The sequence below is a fragment of the Staurois parvus genome, unplaced genomic scaffold, assembly GCF_062004578.1.
Source record: "Staurois parvus isolate SC_StPar_1 unplaced genomic scaffold, SC_StPar_1.0 ptg000376l, whole genome shotgun sequence".
NCBI lineage: Eukaryota > Metazoa > Chordata > Amphibia > Anura > Ranidae > Staurois > Staurois parvus.
Window position 1 is genome coordinate 780865 of NW_028318172.1, and position 16636 is coordinate 797500.

Here is a 16636-nt window from a genome sequence, read left to right on the forward strand (position 1 = left end):
AAACACTGACACTGTACTAATGGCATTGGGCAGGAAGGAATTAACATGAGGGGCGATCAAAGGGTTAACTGTGTGCTTGGAGTGTTTTACTAGGGGGCTGTGTCAGTGTGCTTCACTGTAAGCACACTGCTTTGGATGGCTGTGCACAAAGCAGTGTGCCTGAGCTGACAGGGAGGAGAACTGTTCGTAAACAAAACAGTCCTCCCTGTCGGAGATCGTCGGAAATCACCTGGTGATTGACAGCTGTAGCTGAGAATGGCAGCGCGCAATATATACGTGATTTTGCGCACCCTGCCACCCTCTAGCAGTATTTCTGGTATAGGGTGGATGTTAAGGATCACTACTGTCTGTACAGAAAATGCCCTTATCTTCTATACTAACCACTCCTTTATGCAGGATTTTGGGTGTAACACATGCATCATGGGTATACATAGCATATGAAATCTTGTTCAGCCCACAAAATGGTTTCCTAAGTAGTGTGTGAACAAAATTAAGTAACTACAGCTAAGAAATGTGACAGTGACACCTACAAAAACTCAAGCCACCAAACTAAAAAAAAAAAAAATCCATTAATAAAATAGTCATAGAAATTTTGTGATGCTTTTTGAAAAGCAGCATTGCAGTTAAGGAAATCAATTGATAAATTCAGTAGAAATTTATACAAAATGCTAATAAAACAATCATTTAAAATCTGTATGGCTTGCAATTAAAACTAGGGCAGGGCAAGGGCAGCTGCAATCTTGTCGTACTTTAAAAATGGGTGAAAAATTAAATTGTGCATACAGTATATACAGTGATTTGCATACATTCATATTTTTGCAGCAGTAAGGGAAAATTAAGATTGCCATCAAGTAGAACTATATGTAATGGACTGTTTTTGTTTAATGCTGTCTTTTGGGTTTGCTTTAAATTTTTATATAGACAACTTACAATGGAAATGCATCTGAAATTCACACAAAATATATTACATCGGTATTTCTACAATAACTTTTTACAAAAATTTACCTCATTACAATATTGATATAATTTGCACATTAGAAGACATTTGTATGATTAACAGGAATAAGAGGCACAGACCTTTACTGCTAGATAAAAAGCCTCCCTTAGAAAGACATTGTACATTAAGTATAAATGTATGTTACGTGTTTTTATTAACGGTCTAAACATTTACCTAAACACAGATTAGCTGCGTTCACAAGACCGCCAAGATGCTCTGTAGGAAGTAACTAAACTAAAGAGATACATCTGTCAGTTAAAACTACATGCAATATGTTTGTACTACACCAGACACAGCACTGGCTTGGCTGCTGCTATGCAAAAACAATGAACTTTGTATTTTCATTAACAAAGACAAGCAAACAATGCAGTTTAACAACTGACCTCTATTTATGTGACGTTTCTACCTTTTTGAAAGCAAGTGTCAAACAGAAAACATATTTTACCCATTTTTTGCATAAATTTGTATTTAAAATTGTGTAGAAATTACCTCATCTGTGTTTTTTAAAAGGCCTTATTTAAGTTTATATGTATTTTAGGGCCAGTTCACACCACAAAAAATGCACTCCGGATACGTTTTTTCCCTCACAGTTCACACCACACGCAGTTCCAGGGCAGTTTTGATGCAGTTTGCTATATTCCAGTATGATTCTGGGCAGAAAAAAATGCAGCATGCTCTACTTTTTTTTTTCTACCCCGGAAAACTGACTGGAACTGACTGCACTGGTATGAACCAGGTCCATTGGAACACATGGAAAACACTGTGCATGCATTTTTGATGCAGAAAAAAAGTGCACTGAACTGCATCTAGTGTGAACTAGCCCTTAATGCACATTTGCCAGTTTGTTCATGTTCCTTGAAGACAAGTCTTTAGGTGGCTTATGTGGTTATCGCAGTAGGAGTTAACTAGGTTCTTGAGTGAACTTGTTGGATATACAGATAGCTGCTACAAGGAGAACTTTAGAATCTGAATATGGAACACCCTTCTAAAAACATGGAACAGCAAACAATTAAAAAAGGAGTCAAAAATTGCCAGTTAAATTACCAGTACATCCGAACACATATACACAGAAAACACCTTTGTTGTTTCCCTTCCCATTATTCCTAAACTAGATTGACCAATGCCTGATATCTAAAATTTGCTAATCCCTGCACAATGTTAAAAGCATGATTTAAGCAGCCATGTATCCAGATTGTTCACCCTGACAGCAGAAAACAATAGCCAATTAATCTGCTTGTTTATGTGAATTGTACCACCGTCACTCAAGAAATTCTAGCAAAAAATGTGCTTTGACATTTGTCTGGGATAAAGCATTCTGCTTCTAGGGAATTTAAGCAGTATGTCATTAAGAGAAGTGAAAAGAAATAACTATTTTGCAATTGCAATGTTTTAGGGCACAATAAAAAGTGTATAGCTATAAAGTGTGAGATAATAGAGGCATTATAAACCTTCCTACCTGCACCTTATGTTTTTCACAAGATGTGCATTTATCGTGTAGTTTAATCCACTCATTTGTTGCTCTGTAAACAGAGCCTATAGTTGAGAAAATCTTCAAATTTCTGACAGAAGTTTATTTTTAAACATTAGGCATGCGGCATGGCTCTGCACAGGTTAATGCATGATCGTTCTGTAGTGTGAGAACAGACACTTGCTGTGATGAAACTACATATCCTACAATCACTGGGTCTTTCAGTCTTAGCACTGGGGCAGGTGAGAGTTAAACAGTTATGAGATCTGACACAGACAAAAACAGGCAGAGGAATTAACAGAAATGTCTCCAAGCTGGAAGAGATGTGTTTTCATCACATTTGCACTCTCACATTTGTGGTGCAACAGAAGAAATGGCTAGGCATGCACTGGACGCTGTGGGACCCGGAGCAAGACGTTTCCTATTTTACTGGTGAATAGGGAAATGCTAGCTGCAATGTTTTAATATAGGGAAATTGATCAGCTATGACACTGCAGCAACATGTGAGCCCACCATTACCGGTCAAGGCAAAGAAACAACACAGTAAGTAGAACTACACTAATACCTAGTTAAAACAACATTTGAAAGTGTACAATGCGTTAAAAGCAAAACTCCAGGCAAACCGCTGGAATTTTAAAGACAAAATTACACATGTACTGCTTTACCAGTTTAGCAATGCAGTTTGGTCATTAACCAACCTCTGACTGTACAATGGAGCGGCAGCACACTAATGATATCATTCTGCTCTCTCCTGCCAAAAAACAGGCCCAAACATCTGACCAACAGCACTGTGAAAAGCAGCGGAGGTCTGGCTGGGTCAGAGGATTACACTGCATCTCTAGCCCATTCTGATTGCGGCTATGCAGGTGAGAACAGGAGACTGGCTCAAGACCAGATTCCAATCATTTAACCAATCCTTTTTAAAATGGTTTTTTTTTTATCCTTTTCTCTGAATTCATTAGGAGACACAGCTTGATATTTCTAACAGTAACCAAAGGCCAGGCTGCTTGAAGCTATAACCCCTCCCAATCTCACATCTGCTCAGTTGTAAAAGCAGTCCAAAGAGAAAATGATAGCATTTGAGGGGAGGGAGCTGTGTTTCCCAATGTACTCCAAGAAAATAATATTACGGTGACTACAAAAAAAACATTGTCTCATTGAGGGACACAGCTTGATGAGCAACCTTGGGATGTCCAAAGGCAGTCCAAACTAAAGGGCAGGAACAATCAAACACAGGTGAACATGAAAACTTTGCCCAGGACAGAACGGATGCTACTTCTGTCACCAGTGCAACACTCCTAGTGCCCCACAATGTTTGATGTAAGCCAGAGCTGTAGCATAGCCCAAGTAAATCCAGACTGGGTGACTGGTCAGAAGGGAGGCCCTAGTGGAGCAACTGCAGACAACTTGCTTTGAGACCAACAATTCTATAGAGACAGAAGTGCAGAACTCTGTCCCAACCCAGAAGTCTGGCTTCTGTGGTGAAAATTTTATGATGTAAGAAGGAAAAAAAAAAATTATGCCAGGGACAGAAGCATCTCGACATGATGCCACCATCAAGTCACGATAAAGACTGGGTTGTGTTCCACACAATGAGAATGTTTTATTACAAAGTTCTGTTGTGGAATTGAGAGAATTGGACTGCTTCAGAGGTGGATACTATCAAATCACATACATCGCATGCAGCTCCTTAGGAAAAACAGAAATTGGGACTGAAGTTGCTATACTTTATTCTGTAGTTTTGTCAACTTCTATCTGTGGCCTTAAAGGCACCCAGGATAAAGTCAAAAATACTCCAAGCAATGTACTTCTTGATGTTCAGGAACCATCCTAAGTACTCCAAGGTCTGCATCATGAATGAAATCGATAGTGGTTGTCGCCCATGACAAAGTGGTAAAAAAGCTAGTGATCTGGAAAGATGCACAACCTTTATGTCAGCAGATACTAAGTTTCCACATTGAATGGATGCAATAATGCAGTAGAAACTATCCAAAAATTATGAAGTTGTACTACCTCCCACACCCATGTGTTGGCTATATGAGATCCCCAAACTTCTGCAAAATCTGTCAGGCATTTCCCCACCTCAGATGGAGTTGACAGGGGCAGACCTTTATGTGGGGGGCAGATTTATACAAAGGCTTGGATCCTTGGTATGCCATGGACACTTAAAACCCCCTGAGCTCTAGCATTTGGAATTAGATTTGTAGGTCAAGGAACTGGAACCCAATTTCAAGGTTCAAGGATTCAAACAGAGATAGCATACCAGAAACAGCTTACAAAAATGGATAACATGGAAGCGGAAGGTAAGCACAGCCTTAATTACAAAGCATACACATTTCTTATATGGTGGTATGGGGCTGCTCATTCTAGGGAAGGGAGGGACTCTACATCAGACAAAACCAGCCTCTGGATGATCTCTGACAGGAACAGAACAATTACCCATCTTTATGTCAGAATCTTGGCAACATTCTGTCTCTCATTTGAGCAAAGGAGATTCTTAAAGATATTAGTAATTGTAAAGCTGCCTGTGTGTGTGCACGCAACAGAAGGGTAACACATCACATTTATTTAACACACAGCAATATTTAAAAGCCAGCAAAAAATTAAATTTGGCTGCAGAAAACCTAAAACCACCGTTTTGGGCTACCATATCAGACAAAAGAGAAACCAAGGGCAGAAGTAGTTTAGTATATGCACTGCTCCCACACTGCCTCCTCAGAAGTGCCGTGTCATTAAGGCTGAAGAGATAAGGAGGCAGGAAATTTAAAATGGTGGTTTCGGCATAAACAGTGCCCAGCCACCAAAGTAATAACTGAATGTACTCCCCTCTGCAGCCTGAGAATGAATAAAAAGGAGGGTATACAATTCTAAAAACAAACCCAGCTTATACATACCAAACCTAAATGAAAGGTAAAAGTAGAAGAGCTCAGCCAGTGTCAGCCTAGTCACACATACACAGCCTCAAGAAAAATAAGAGGAAAAATCCTCAACACAGCCTATAGTCTGCTAGCCACTCACGAGAACGGAGTCTTCAGAAACAGGGATAGAAGCAGTGCCACATCTCTGCTCCCGATAATTCAGCAAAGAATCCCCATATAAAATGATCCAAACAGCGGAGTCCTGGGATGACCACAATACAGACGGGTTGTCACTGCCGACTGCTGGAGCATCACAGAGAAAACAACAGTATACTTAATGAATTTGGAAAACCTGTGCTCATTGGTTAAACTTTAGAGGTTTCCAGGGATTTCCAATATTGGGCCTGAATCTACCAGTAGCTGTTGAAAGTAGAAACATTACCGTATTCATGCAAAAAAAAAAAAAAAAAAAAAAAAAAGGAGATGGAAAATAAGCAATCTCCTAAGTGAAACTGAGCAGTGTAAGGGAATATAGTCCTAAAAGCCTGTTTGATTGTAAGGCACGCGGATTCCTCTTGTACCAAATTGTATTGTAACTGTAATGTCTGCCTTCATGTTGTAAAGCGCTGCGCAAACTGTTGGCGCTATACAAATCCTGTATAATAATAATAACAATGGGTTGGCTTCAGTTCTCTATGTGCCTAGTGTCCATTTCTCCTGAATGTGACAGTATATTCCAAGATTGCTTACTATAATCAGGATGTGTCCCTTGATGGACAATACAGAATTTATAACATTTATTTTTTGTATCAATACTTAAGCACTTTAAACAGTATCTAACAGATATGCCTGGAGTTGCACATTAAACCATTTAACAGAAGGCCGATTTTTTGCAGAAAGAAATTACAGGTTGTTGGATCTGTACGTGGTGATAAACCAGTCTGACCTCAGATTTAAAACTGGCCAACATGCCCACAGCTAAACACGCAATTGAAATATAGTCAAGTACAATCTGTCAAACGTTTTGCAATTCTATAAAACCAGTCCTTTGATCCAGGCATTCATGGCAAAGAGCAAGTCTAGGTGAAAGACCTTACTTTTCTCTACTGCGGATAAGCAATACAGGTTGGTCAATGTCCTGGCCCCATCCAGCTGGCAGAACACTACCACACTGTTAAGATAATATCCCTCCTATGTAACCAGGTTCACAGTGCTTGAATATCACACTGTGCAAAGCAATGCAGTGCCTACTGTCTGACAGCAAGGACCCTCCATTTCCCAGTGTGATTCTGGTATGCAGGCTATTAGAGAAAGCCAACAAAAAGACACTTGGAGAAACTGAAGCTGGCCATACACTAGTAGATATTCAAACCAATGTTATGTCAAAATTGGGTTTGTTTTTAACATTTGATTTTGGACTGAATGGACTTTGCAGATCAAAAACCACATTCACGGTTACAAATTTGTTCAAGAAAAAAATTCCATCCTGCCCCTTCAAATTTTCACGTCACATTGAGCCAACTAATAATTAGAAAATCATTTCAAAATGGTCTCATTTCAAATTAAATTCCACTAGCACATGGCCAACTTAACTGTATATTTAATGCTTTTTTTTCTTTTTTTAAAAAACAAACTGAATGTAACTGTTTTTATATCAGTTTGGACTAGATGTTTAAAGCCCTACCAGAGCAGAGGATTAAGTAAGCAAAACTGCTTTACCTCTCCCCTAGACATGTATGAGCAGTTAACCCATGCAGTTTGGGGACAGCCCCCTTTTCTAAAGGTTCAGCTTAACACTTATACATTCATTATATTGCTAAATTCTAATCAACACTTTAAAGAGATCATATACTGGGGTCATTGTGGCAACACATTAGGGCATTTATGCAATATAAAAGAATCTGCCACATAGTAAAATACCTGTGTCAGATTTCTAAGATGAAAGCTGCCTTTCCTAAAGTCCATTATATTTCAAGGGCAGTAATGACCTCCAAGGGTAAACTGACTAGATAGAACCTTACTGCTTTGGGACCAGTACATGTCAGTAAGTCCTGAACATGATTATGACAATATTCTACTCAAAACTGAAAGAGAAATAAAAGCCTGTATAGTCCCTAATCTATGAAGCCTACAAATGTACAGCTTAAAAGGTGAACTCTACATTCTGCTATAATGTGTGTGCATACTCGATTGCACCCAAAAAAAAATTAATGTGCATGAAATACATACATTTCTTTTGTTGTAGCCAATTATAATACATTTCAAAGGCTCACTGGCCTGAATGTTATTCCAAAAGTTATGCAGTGTTCAAACCAGCAGTACACATTATATCCCAGTTGTGGTTTTTGTACTAGTTCATAAACAATCCAAATATTTCAGAGAAGTGCAAAGTTTGTAAAAAAGGACTATAAAACACGTAATTCAAAAGCAAGACAAAAACATGCTTGGTAAATACAGAAATAATTATGTTCATGAAAATGAGCATTTGTTAATGAAAATGGTTTTCCAACAAACAATTTAAAAGACAGTAATGTGCTAGATAAAAGGCTAAAAACTATGGCACAACACTAGTCTGGATTAGAAAATGTCATTTCACAAAATACTTTACCTATAGTAAGTTACCGTTCGAGACAATTGCTGAAAGTGAAGCTAGGTTTTAAACCCAAAATGGAGGCATATATACACCTTACCAACCAAAACGTTCTGTACTAGACAGTGTATTCAGTGCCTACTACTGCAAAACAGTCAAGAAGTACAGCTAGTGTATACAGAATCATGATTGATTTTTTTTTTTTACATTTTGCTTTAGGTAAATATTTGTGGATTTAGCAACTTTTTTTTGGCTTGGACATATTAATTTAAGAGGGGGTAAAATTTGCACTTTTATAGTCTTTTTGCACTCCTGGTTTGAACACGCTGTATACCTTTCTTGGTTGTCTTGTACTGAAATGTGGCTCCTGTTAGATTTCAAGTCCATCACAATGCATTAAGTGTCCAGAGGACACATTATACTGTAACAGTTATCATAGACGTTTTAACCGTATTTGTTGAAGCTCTCATCTTAGTTGGAAACCATCATCTATTATTGGGCTTGTTTAGTAGATATGAAGATGCAGTAGAGGTCTCCTGGTATTATTTATGTTCACAGACAACAGGCTTTCCTAAACTATAAGCTCCATTAATACTAAATAATAATGTAACTCTTTGCTGTAGCTGTCCTGATCAGATATGAGAAATCAAAGAGCTTAAAATAAGAAAAAAAATAAATAAAATTATAAATAAAAACAACCCACAAACCAGCCACTAGCTCAGTGAATCTCATAAAAAATGTTTAAATATTGTAAGGAAACTAAGTCTTTAAAAAAGAAAAGGTTCCAAGACTATAGACAATACCTTTGTGTCAGTAACATGTCATGTGTGCCATTGTCTACAACTGGAACAGGTAAAAATACCTTATGAATAGTTTCCTCTGCAGCAGAAGTCCTGTTCCGTTAAATCAACTGATGATACTGTCCATCTTGATCATTCTTTGAAGTGAAGAAAGATTAAGAGCTTTCCATAACTCAATATACTCTGCAAGTCCAGACAAACCATTCTGAAGATGGTACTGCAGGGCGCGCTGCTGCCTCCTTTAAATCTGGTTGTAGAATGTGAAGGACCTCACCAATAATGAGGAGGAAGAAGTAATTGTTCCTTGCAAGGTTTAGTCTAACTCCTCATAACATTGGTGGTCTATGATGCACAGTATATTGCACTTTATTCAATTCCTGTTTTTTGGGACAGCTGTAAGATGGCAAACCAAATACAACTTAAATCAGAAAAGTGCACAGAACAGTGATAACAAATAGAAAAGGAATTGTGTGTGTGTGTAAAACCTTGAAGTTAATTAAACTTCAGTTAAAACCTGTTGCAGACATAATGGAGCTTTCACATGAACTGTTCCCCTTGTGTGTTTGACAGAGGTTCCCTTATGAGTGAGTAGTGGGAGCAGAAGTGCACAAAATGAGTAACCAGTGGCTACTGAGCAGTTCAAACACTGGTTGGGGACAGCTGTTTAGGGGGAGCAAGGTCCAACAATGCCTGGACGGTTCCTGCCACTTCCACAAGTCCGGTCTCTTCAAGAATGTGTAGTGGCAAACATAGGCGGTCCTGGGTTGAAGTAATGAGAAAAGAAAAAAAAAAAAAAAAGAAAATAAAAAACATAAAAATACACTCTGGCGCATGGAGATGTTAAACTAAACCAGAAATTAACAAAATAAACATATGTAAACAGAAGAGGGGAAAGAAATGTGATGCCAAGAAAACCAGATGAAAAATCAACACACCATGCATATGAAAGAATATGAATGAAAAATTGCTATTCTGTTCTAATTAGTGTGCAGTTAGAGACAGTGGTAGAGGATTGCAGAGAAAGAATCTTTCCAAAGGCCAAGAACTATGTTAAGGAGATATAGAGTATAAAGTCTTATTTCCCATCCCACAGACCATAAAGTGCTGGAAGAAAAGATAGAAGAGACTCATGTGAAGTCTATTGCAAAATTTATTTAAAAAATTAAACTGAAAAACAAAGTGCAATTGGCAAAACAGAAGCATGACAGAACATTATATACCATCACTCTGCATTCTCCATATTATATGCTCCTTACTGTCTACCAACAGACTATGCTCTAGGTCTTGCTGTCAAGACTGGACAGCAAACCCAGTTACAGCTGAGTACACTGCAGTAGTATTAATGCCGCCACACACTGTCAGATATCCATTTTAATGTTTTGTTTCTGTCACACTGAACTGTATCAGCAGCTACATGCTATAAAACGTGTAACTGAAAAACTGGCATTTGTATTGATTGTTTAGCTAGAACCAACAACATTCCTGTTGCCCCCCTTTATTTTCACCGACCAAATCAACAAAATCTGACTGTGTGTGTATATAGCTAGGTTAAGGATAAGTAAGGCACACAATCCTGCAAGTGCATCCCCAATGTACTGACTACTTTGTGTTGAAGTCTTGTTAAATTACATGTATGCAAGCTCATGACTTCCATGTTCAAGTAAATGGTAAAATCAATCTGTTTTATCCTACACTGGATATTTGCAGAAAGAATAAAATATAACTAGGTAAAATACACTCAGTTTACTGTAGGTGCTGCTATACCGCTTGTGCTTTAGGATATCTGCCATAATGCTGCATGACACTTTAGGAGGCAACCATGTTGTTGTTTTTATAGATCAAGTGAAAACTATACTATTGCATCACTAAAGCTAAACTTCAGGTTTACTTTTACTTTAAACAGTTTGCTTGGGCCAAGTTGGCCCAAACAAAGTAGATCTGGAGTTTGGCATTACGTAGGGGAAAAAGGCAGATATAGTCTGTGCTCATCTATATTTAACATACTGTCAGCTCTATTTAAATGGTTATTCATCAGCTTCGTTTCTATGCAGTTTTAACACACAAAACTTGAGGTCCAAATTGCAGCATACATAAAAGATATCAGATTTATCTGATTCTTAAGCTTTTATACCATGTGTTCGCAATACTTTGTATACAGTCCTTAAACATATTTCTATGTTTTAAAAAGCCAGGATATACAATCACAAGAATACTTATTGTTTGCACACAACCAAAAAATGTATTGAAAAATACTCAAAATTAGGCCAGTTAAAATGCAGCTTATAATGAATTAGTCCCTTTGCTAAAAGCTTGAAGTTGACAGGAATGAAGCAACAAACCACAATCATACTGATTTTTTTGTAATAAAAGTTTAAAGAATTCTTGCTCTCAGTAACATCCATTTCATGGTTTGCTAGTACACACCATCTATCTTCTTACCTCTTCACCCTCCATGAGAACTAAATATGTCAACTGTTTACATGGCTGTTCAAATTAAATGTGTCGAGAGAAATACAGGCTTGCTGCTGAAAAATTCCAGTTTCCTGGTTGTCATTTTGCTCATAATTAAAATAATTTTGGTAGCATGCAAATCCTAAAGTTAAAATAATGTTTGATCTGAATATTTGATTTTGAGGCAGTGACTCAAAGTACTTGAAAGTGGATCAACATGACAACCAGAAATAGAAGTCTGCAATGTCATTACTTCAAGACTCTCTCGTGACAGTTTCTTTTAAATTAAGCACTGAATATGTATGATGTTAAAGGGCATCAAGGGTTTCACACACTAGATGCTTAGGAAGTATCCAGTGTTTAACACCCAAAACCGAAACCTACTCTTTGCCATCCATAAAATGCAGGCTGCTGTGTAAAACTTGCACTTCCCCATGGAGTATTTTCTGCATTGCACTGCAGAGAACAATCTGCTTGGAGGAGAGGCTGATCACACGACTGACAGTTAACATACTGTAATGGGGCTATCTTCCTCCTTACAATTAGTTACTGAAAGAGGGTCAATCTCTAGAGGTGAGCTTTACCTTCTAGGGGAATATGGAGAATTGTGTCTTTTCACTGGGACCACACTTTCACTGAAGGAGCGTGATTTCACACAACTGGGGATTTTGTTTTTTCTTCACTTTGGACCATTTATACTTTTGGATTTTCTCAGAATCTTTTTTCAATTTGTGTGCAACATATGAGCTCTTTTTGGAGAAGTTACTGTTGTCACTTTTATACACACATTTGCACATTTTTGATGGATATTTTTTATTGCAATGCTTTTTATGACATTTGTATAGCTTTTTATGTAGTTTTTAGTGCAGCAAATTTACACACATTCTTACACCTTTAGGCGATTCAAGGTGTATGCAGCTATAGTCAGGAATACATTAGGGCTGTTGTGCAAATGTTTTCTTCATCACAAACAAAAAAAAATTACACTTACAAAGCAGCAATATGGCCACAGTAAAACCATAACAGTGCTTTAAAAATGGGGTCCTCTGTGCTGATTCAATGTGACCATTACAGCACCTTACATCTTCAAACAAGGTAGGTTGTAAAAGAGGAGTGAACATACTTACCCTTTTAGCTGTGTGCATGTTAATCAGCCACAACTTCACCGCTCCCTAGCCAATGCATGTACAGGTTAACCCATTAACAACTACCTCTTCAGTATGTTGTGGTTACTCTCACTGGCTCATAAGTTCTGTAGTCACATACAAGCTGGCACGAGAAAACAAGGATTGTGGTGGTGAAATAGGTATTTTACACACCTGAATGTGGAACATGTGGAATACATGCAGTGGTTGGGGTGGAGAAGTGTTTTTTCAACACACAAGCTGCCAGCAAAGTACCTATATTCACTTTTCTTTTACAGCCTGCCTTGTGTGTACCATGTACTCAGCACATGCAGTTGGCTAAAGTAACAGCTAACCAATAAATATCAAAGGAAAATATGAAAATATGTTTTCCTACCAAGTCAAAGCTGTGCAAATACATGATCCAATTTTAAAAAAGTACCCACAGCTTGTTCAAACTATGCTATTACTCAAATACACTGAACTGGTATCAATCAATGTGACTGTAAACAAATGGCCTGAAGTAAACAATTTTCATTTGCCTGAATAGAATATATTTGTTGCTTTATAAAGCTGGAAGAAAGAAAAACAAAATCAAATCCAGCTTTTGGCAGAGGCACAAAATAGTTGCAGCAAGCCCACAGTAGTCAAGTTGTTTATCCATGAAAATTAGTGGTCTTTTTGCCACATTCACTATTCCACTGTTGAAAAAGGCAGTTGACAACAAAATGGACTATAAGAAAGATGGACAGAACTAACAGAGGTATTTCTAGCCTGAACATTCATCATTAAATCACAGTTGTAGAGGTCATTCTGTTTTGCACAGTTGGCTTGGGTGGCAGTAGGATTATTGGATAGCTGAAGCTTAACATTGGATTGTGCTTTACAGAATTGCGGATTGTGTATGAACTCAAAGGGAGTATCATGATCACACCCACCCCAACAGAGGTTAGTAAGCTGGTTTCCCTGTCTCTTCAAGCCTGTGTCCAGAAGGTAAGAAGCCAGCGATAGAGCAGGTAGAGGAGAAGCATAAGGGTGCAGTAAAAAACCCCAAAGCCCAGGAGGTGGAAGGAAAGAGCAGGTGCTTGTGAGCCTTCTCCAAAGGAGAGGAGACTTTCCAGAGTCCCCTTAACGTTGCAGAGGTTTAGCTGAAGAATGTCTGAAGGGAGACAAACTTTGTCCTGTCCAGGGGGCAAGCAGGAGGGGAAAAATAGAAATGCAGAGTCAGTCATGCAAACACAACCATGCAGTTAGAATCACATCACTGAAGATACTAGAACCCTGACAAGAAAGAGAAAGACAGAAAAAGGTAGTAAAAAGCAGTAATGTTCTTGGTTTGCCAAACTCTTTTTGTTTTATTTGAAAACAACAAAGAGGTTAATGAATACAAAAATAACAGACTGTATAGCTAATCATATAAATAGTTATCATATCCCTTACCAGTATCTGCTGATCTATAGCAATATTGCACTACCATTACTGTACTAATTGCTTCCATGCTACACAATATATTCTACTATCCTATATGGTCCCCAAACAAAATTCTGTTTACATAATGCAAGTTTCACTAGCCACTGTGGAAAAAAAAAAAAAAGTAATCCTACAATGAAACTTCTTTTCTAGGACTGTTAAAGATAGCCATGTCTTATCATTTAGTGATTTAGTCTGCTATGCATTATACAAAGATTGCTCTTGTCTGGCCCAACTATGTATAGTGATATCACTATACACTGGGGAATCCTCAATGCAAATTAGGCAGTGACAATATGGCTAGACAGATCTGCAGTACACTGTATGACAAAGGAATGGTTTGAGACAGCAGGCTACATCAAATGAAACCTACTGAACAGAGATTTCTACAAGGAAAAAAACAGTGTGTGTCATGAAAGCTCAATAGGGATATGTAACAAAGTAAATGTGTTATTTAAAAAGAACAAAAAAAGTCAGAAGCATAGCAGTAAGGAGGATACCTACCATATGCAAGTATTTCATAGAAGTGAAACAGTCATCTTATGTAAGAACAGAATCAAATGCTGTGTAGAAGACTTACAAAACACACGAGACAATAAAAAATAGTATCCAGCAATATGCACATTTCCTCAAAGCAGTGCATCTTACCTGGGGGACACCAATTTTCCTGCAGGCTTCTAGGAAGTTTTCCACATTTCTCCTGCATTTTGCCATAGTAAGCTTAGGCTGTTGGAGACAATCAGTGGTGTCACAGCTGGCTTTTAAACAAATATTAACATAAAACAGATAAGGTACTTACAACAGCCGGAGAGGGAACGTGGATGCTAGGAACAGATCTTGGCCGAACATGATTTGCTAGATGACACAAAACCACCCCATCTGTCAGAGCTGCTCCCAGGTCACTAGGAAGTGACAACTTTAATCGTGACTCTATGTTCTAAAAGAGAAAAAAAAAAGTGTTCAATAAGAAAAGCTGACTTGTGTCGCACAATTACCAGTACAAACAAGAGAAGCACTTCACAGCCAGAGTTCCTCAATGACAAAGTCATCTCCCTTCAAATGATGCCTCTTCCAAATTATAGAATCAACATCAGTTAGCAAAGCTAGCAACATGGAACTAAGGGAACCTTCTCCTCTTCCCTTTCAGATAAGTAACTGCTGACACCAATGATCATTTTAGCTGCCTGTAAAAGGAACACACTGTCACCCTCAACACAAGCTGGCAGTTCTCTACTGGACCCCAATGTGAGGTGGCATCTCTCCCTCAACTATCAGTGTAAGGCCCCTTCCACATGGGCCGGATCAGTTTTTCTCAACAGGAGATCGGTCTGCTGATCCCCAGCAGAGCTGAACTGACGGATGACAGGTCCGTGTCCGCTGATGAGGACTGGACTCAGACAGTCCATTCTGTTCTATGGGCATTCAGATGTAAAACAGACTGGCTGTCCATTTGTACCTAATCCAATCAGATGGAGGGGAATGGATTCCCTTCAGTTTTTTAATTTTTGCCAGATCGGATAGGAGGTAGGTGGGTGTAAATGGACACAAGTCTGTTTATAGCCGCCACTCCATTGAGGAGAACAGAGAGTCCAAAAAACATACAGGCAGACCTGATCGCACTGCTTGTATGAAAGGGGCCCCCAGGTGGCAGCTCTTTCCCGACTATCAGTGTGCAGCTCTCCTGGCAGCCTAAAAAAAAAACAAAAAAACTACAAAAACGCTCGACAGTAGGCCATTGACTCCAGCTGCTGTCAATCACAGCCAGTGAGCCAATCAGGAGAGGGAGGGGGCAGGGTCGAGTAGCAGCTCTGTGTATTGTGTATGAATGGACACGCACAGCCATGGCACGAGAGTGTCCCTGTAGCAAGGCTGCTTACTATGGGGGCACCCAAAAGGAGAGAGGGGCCAAGAGCACCAGTGGGGGACCTGAGAAGAGGAGGATCGGGGCTAGTCTATGCAAAACCACTGCACAGAATGCAGATTTTTTTTTCTGGCATTTTTTGTTCACATATACAAATCGTTTTTTTTGCTAGAAAATGTATATATTTTGTTTTAAAGCAGAGGAGAATAAATTGGTGGGTTTTGCAATTCACATGATATTTGCGTAACGGTTTTTCAACCGCAATTTTTTTGGGAAAAAAAAAAACACTTTTCTGAAATTTAATGCAAAAAAACAAAATACATAACCCAATTTTTTTGTAACATATAAAAGATGCTGTTACACCGGATAAATAGATACCAATCATGCTTAAAAATTGTACACGCCCGTGCAACAGGGACAAACAGCGTAAATTTTACTATCCATAGGCGAAGCTTTAAAATCCTTCACACTTCAGATTTACAACGGAAGTCTAGAGCAAGAATTACTGCCTATGATCTGGTGTTCACGGTGATAGCTCATATGTGGGACCATCGCTGTTTATGAGCATGCAGGACTGCCGCGTGCGTTCATATTTGTGAGTAAGCATGGGGGGATGGGGGCACTTAATTTTTTTTTTTTTTTTTACACGGTCACATTAAAAAAATTCTTACCACTTTTATTGCTGTCACAAAAACTTTACACATCCCTTGACAGCAATAGGCCTCTGACAGGTACTCTTTATGGAGAGATCTGGGGTCAATAAGACCCCAAATCCCTCCTCTGCTCTTAAAAGCATGCAATCACACCAAGATCTGTGTATATGAATGCTCTTAACTATTTAAAAATGGCGCTGATTGTTTCTGAAAAAAACAGAAGTGATGTCAGGTGTTCGCTTTCGGTTTACTGTTTAACTGAGCCAAACAAAGCCGGTCTTTGTTCAGCTTTGTGACTTGTCGGTGGCAGCACCGGCTGGTTGATCAGGACTCCCGGTGGGACAGGAGTGCCCGTTAAAGCCAA

The 16636-nt window shown here is 38.7% G+C and overlaps 1 protein-coding gene across 10 annotated transcripts in view; it reads right to left on the reverse strand.

The window, feature by feature from the left end:
* Window positions 1–6105: 6105 nt before the first annotated feature.
* LRCH3 (leucine rich repeats and calponin homology domain containing 3) overlaps window positions 6106–16636 on the reverse strand; it is a 119473-nt gene continuing 108942 nt past the window's right edge. For 7 of the 10 annotated variants that reach the window (XM_089685450.1, XM_089685449.1, XM_089685447.1 and 4 more), the window contains 3 exons: window positions 14558–14695; window positions 14407–14484; window positions 9846–13469 (listed from right to left, as the gene is read on the reverse strand). In XM_089685450.1, the coding sequence (XP_089541576.1) occupies window positions 13263–13469; window positions 14407–14484; window positions 14558–14695 (423 nt within the window). In that variant the 3' untranslated portion in view covers window positions 9846–13262. Of the gene's footprint in view, window positions 9473–9845; window positions 13470–14406; window positions 14485–14557; window positions 14696–16636 lie in introns of those variants that run through there. The other 3 variants (XM_089685456.1, XM_089685455.1, XM_089685452.1) reach the window with 1 other exon arrangement.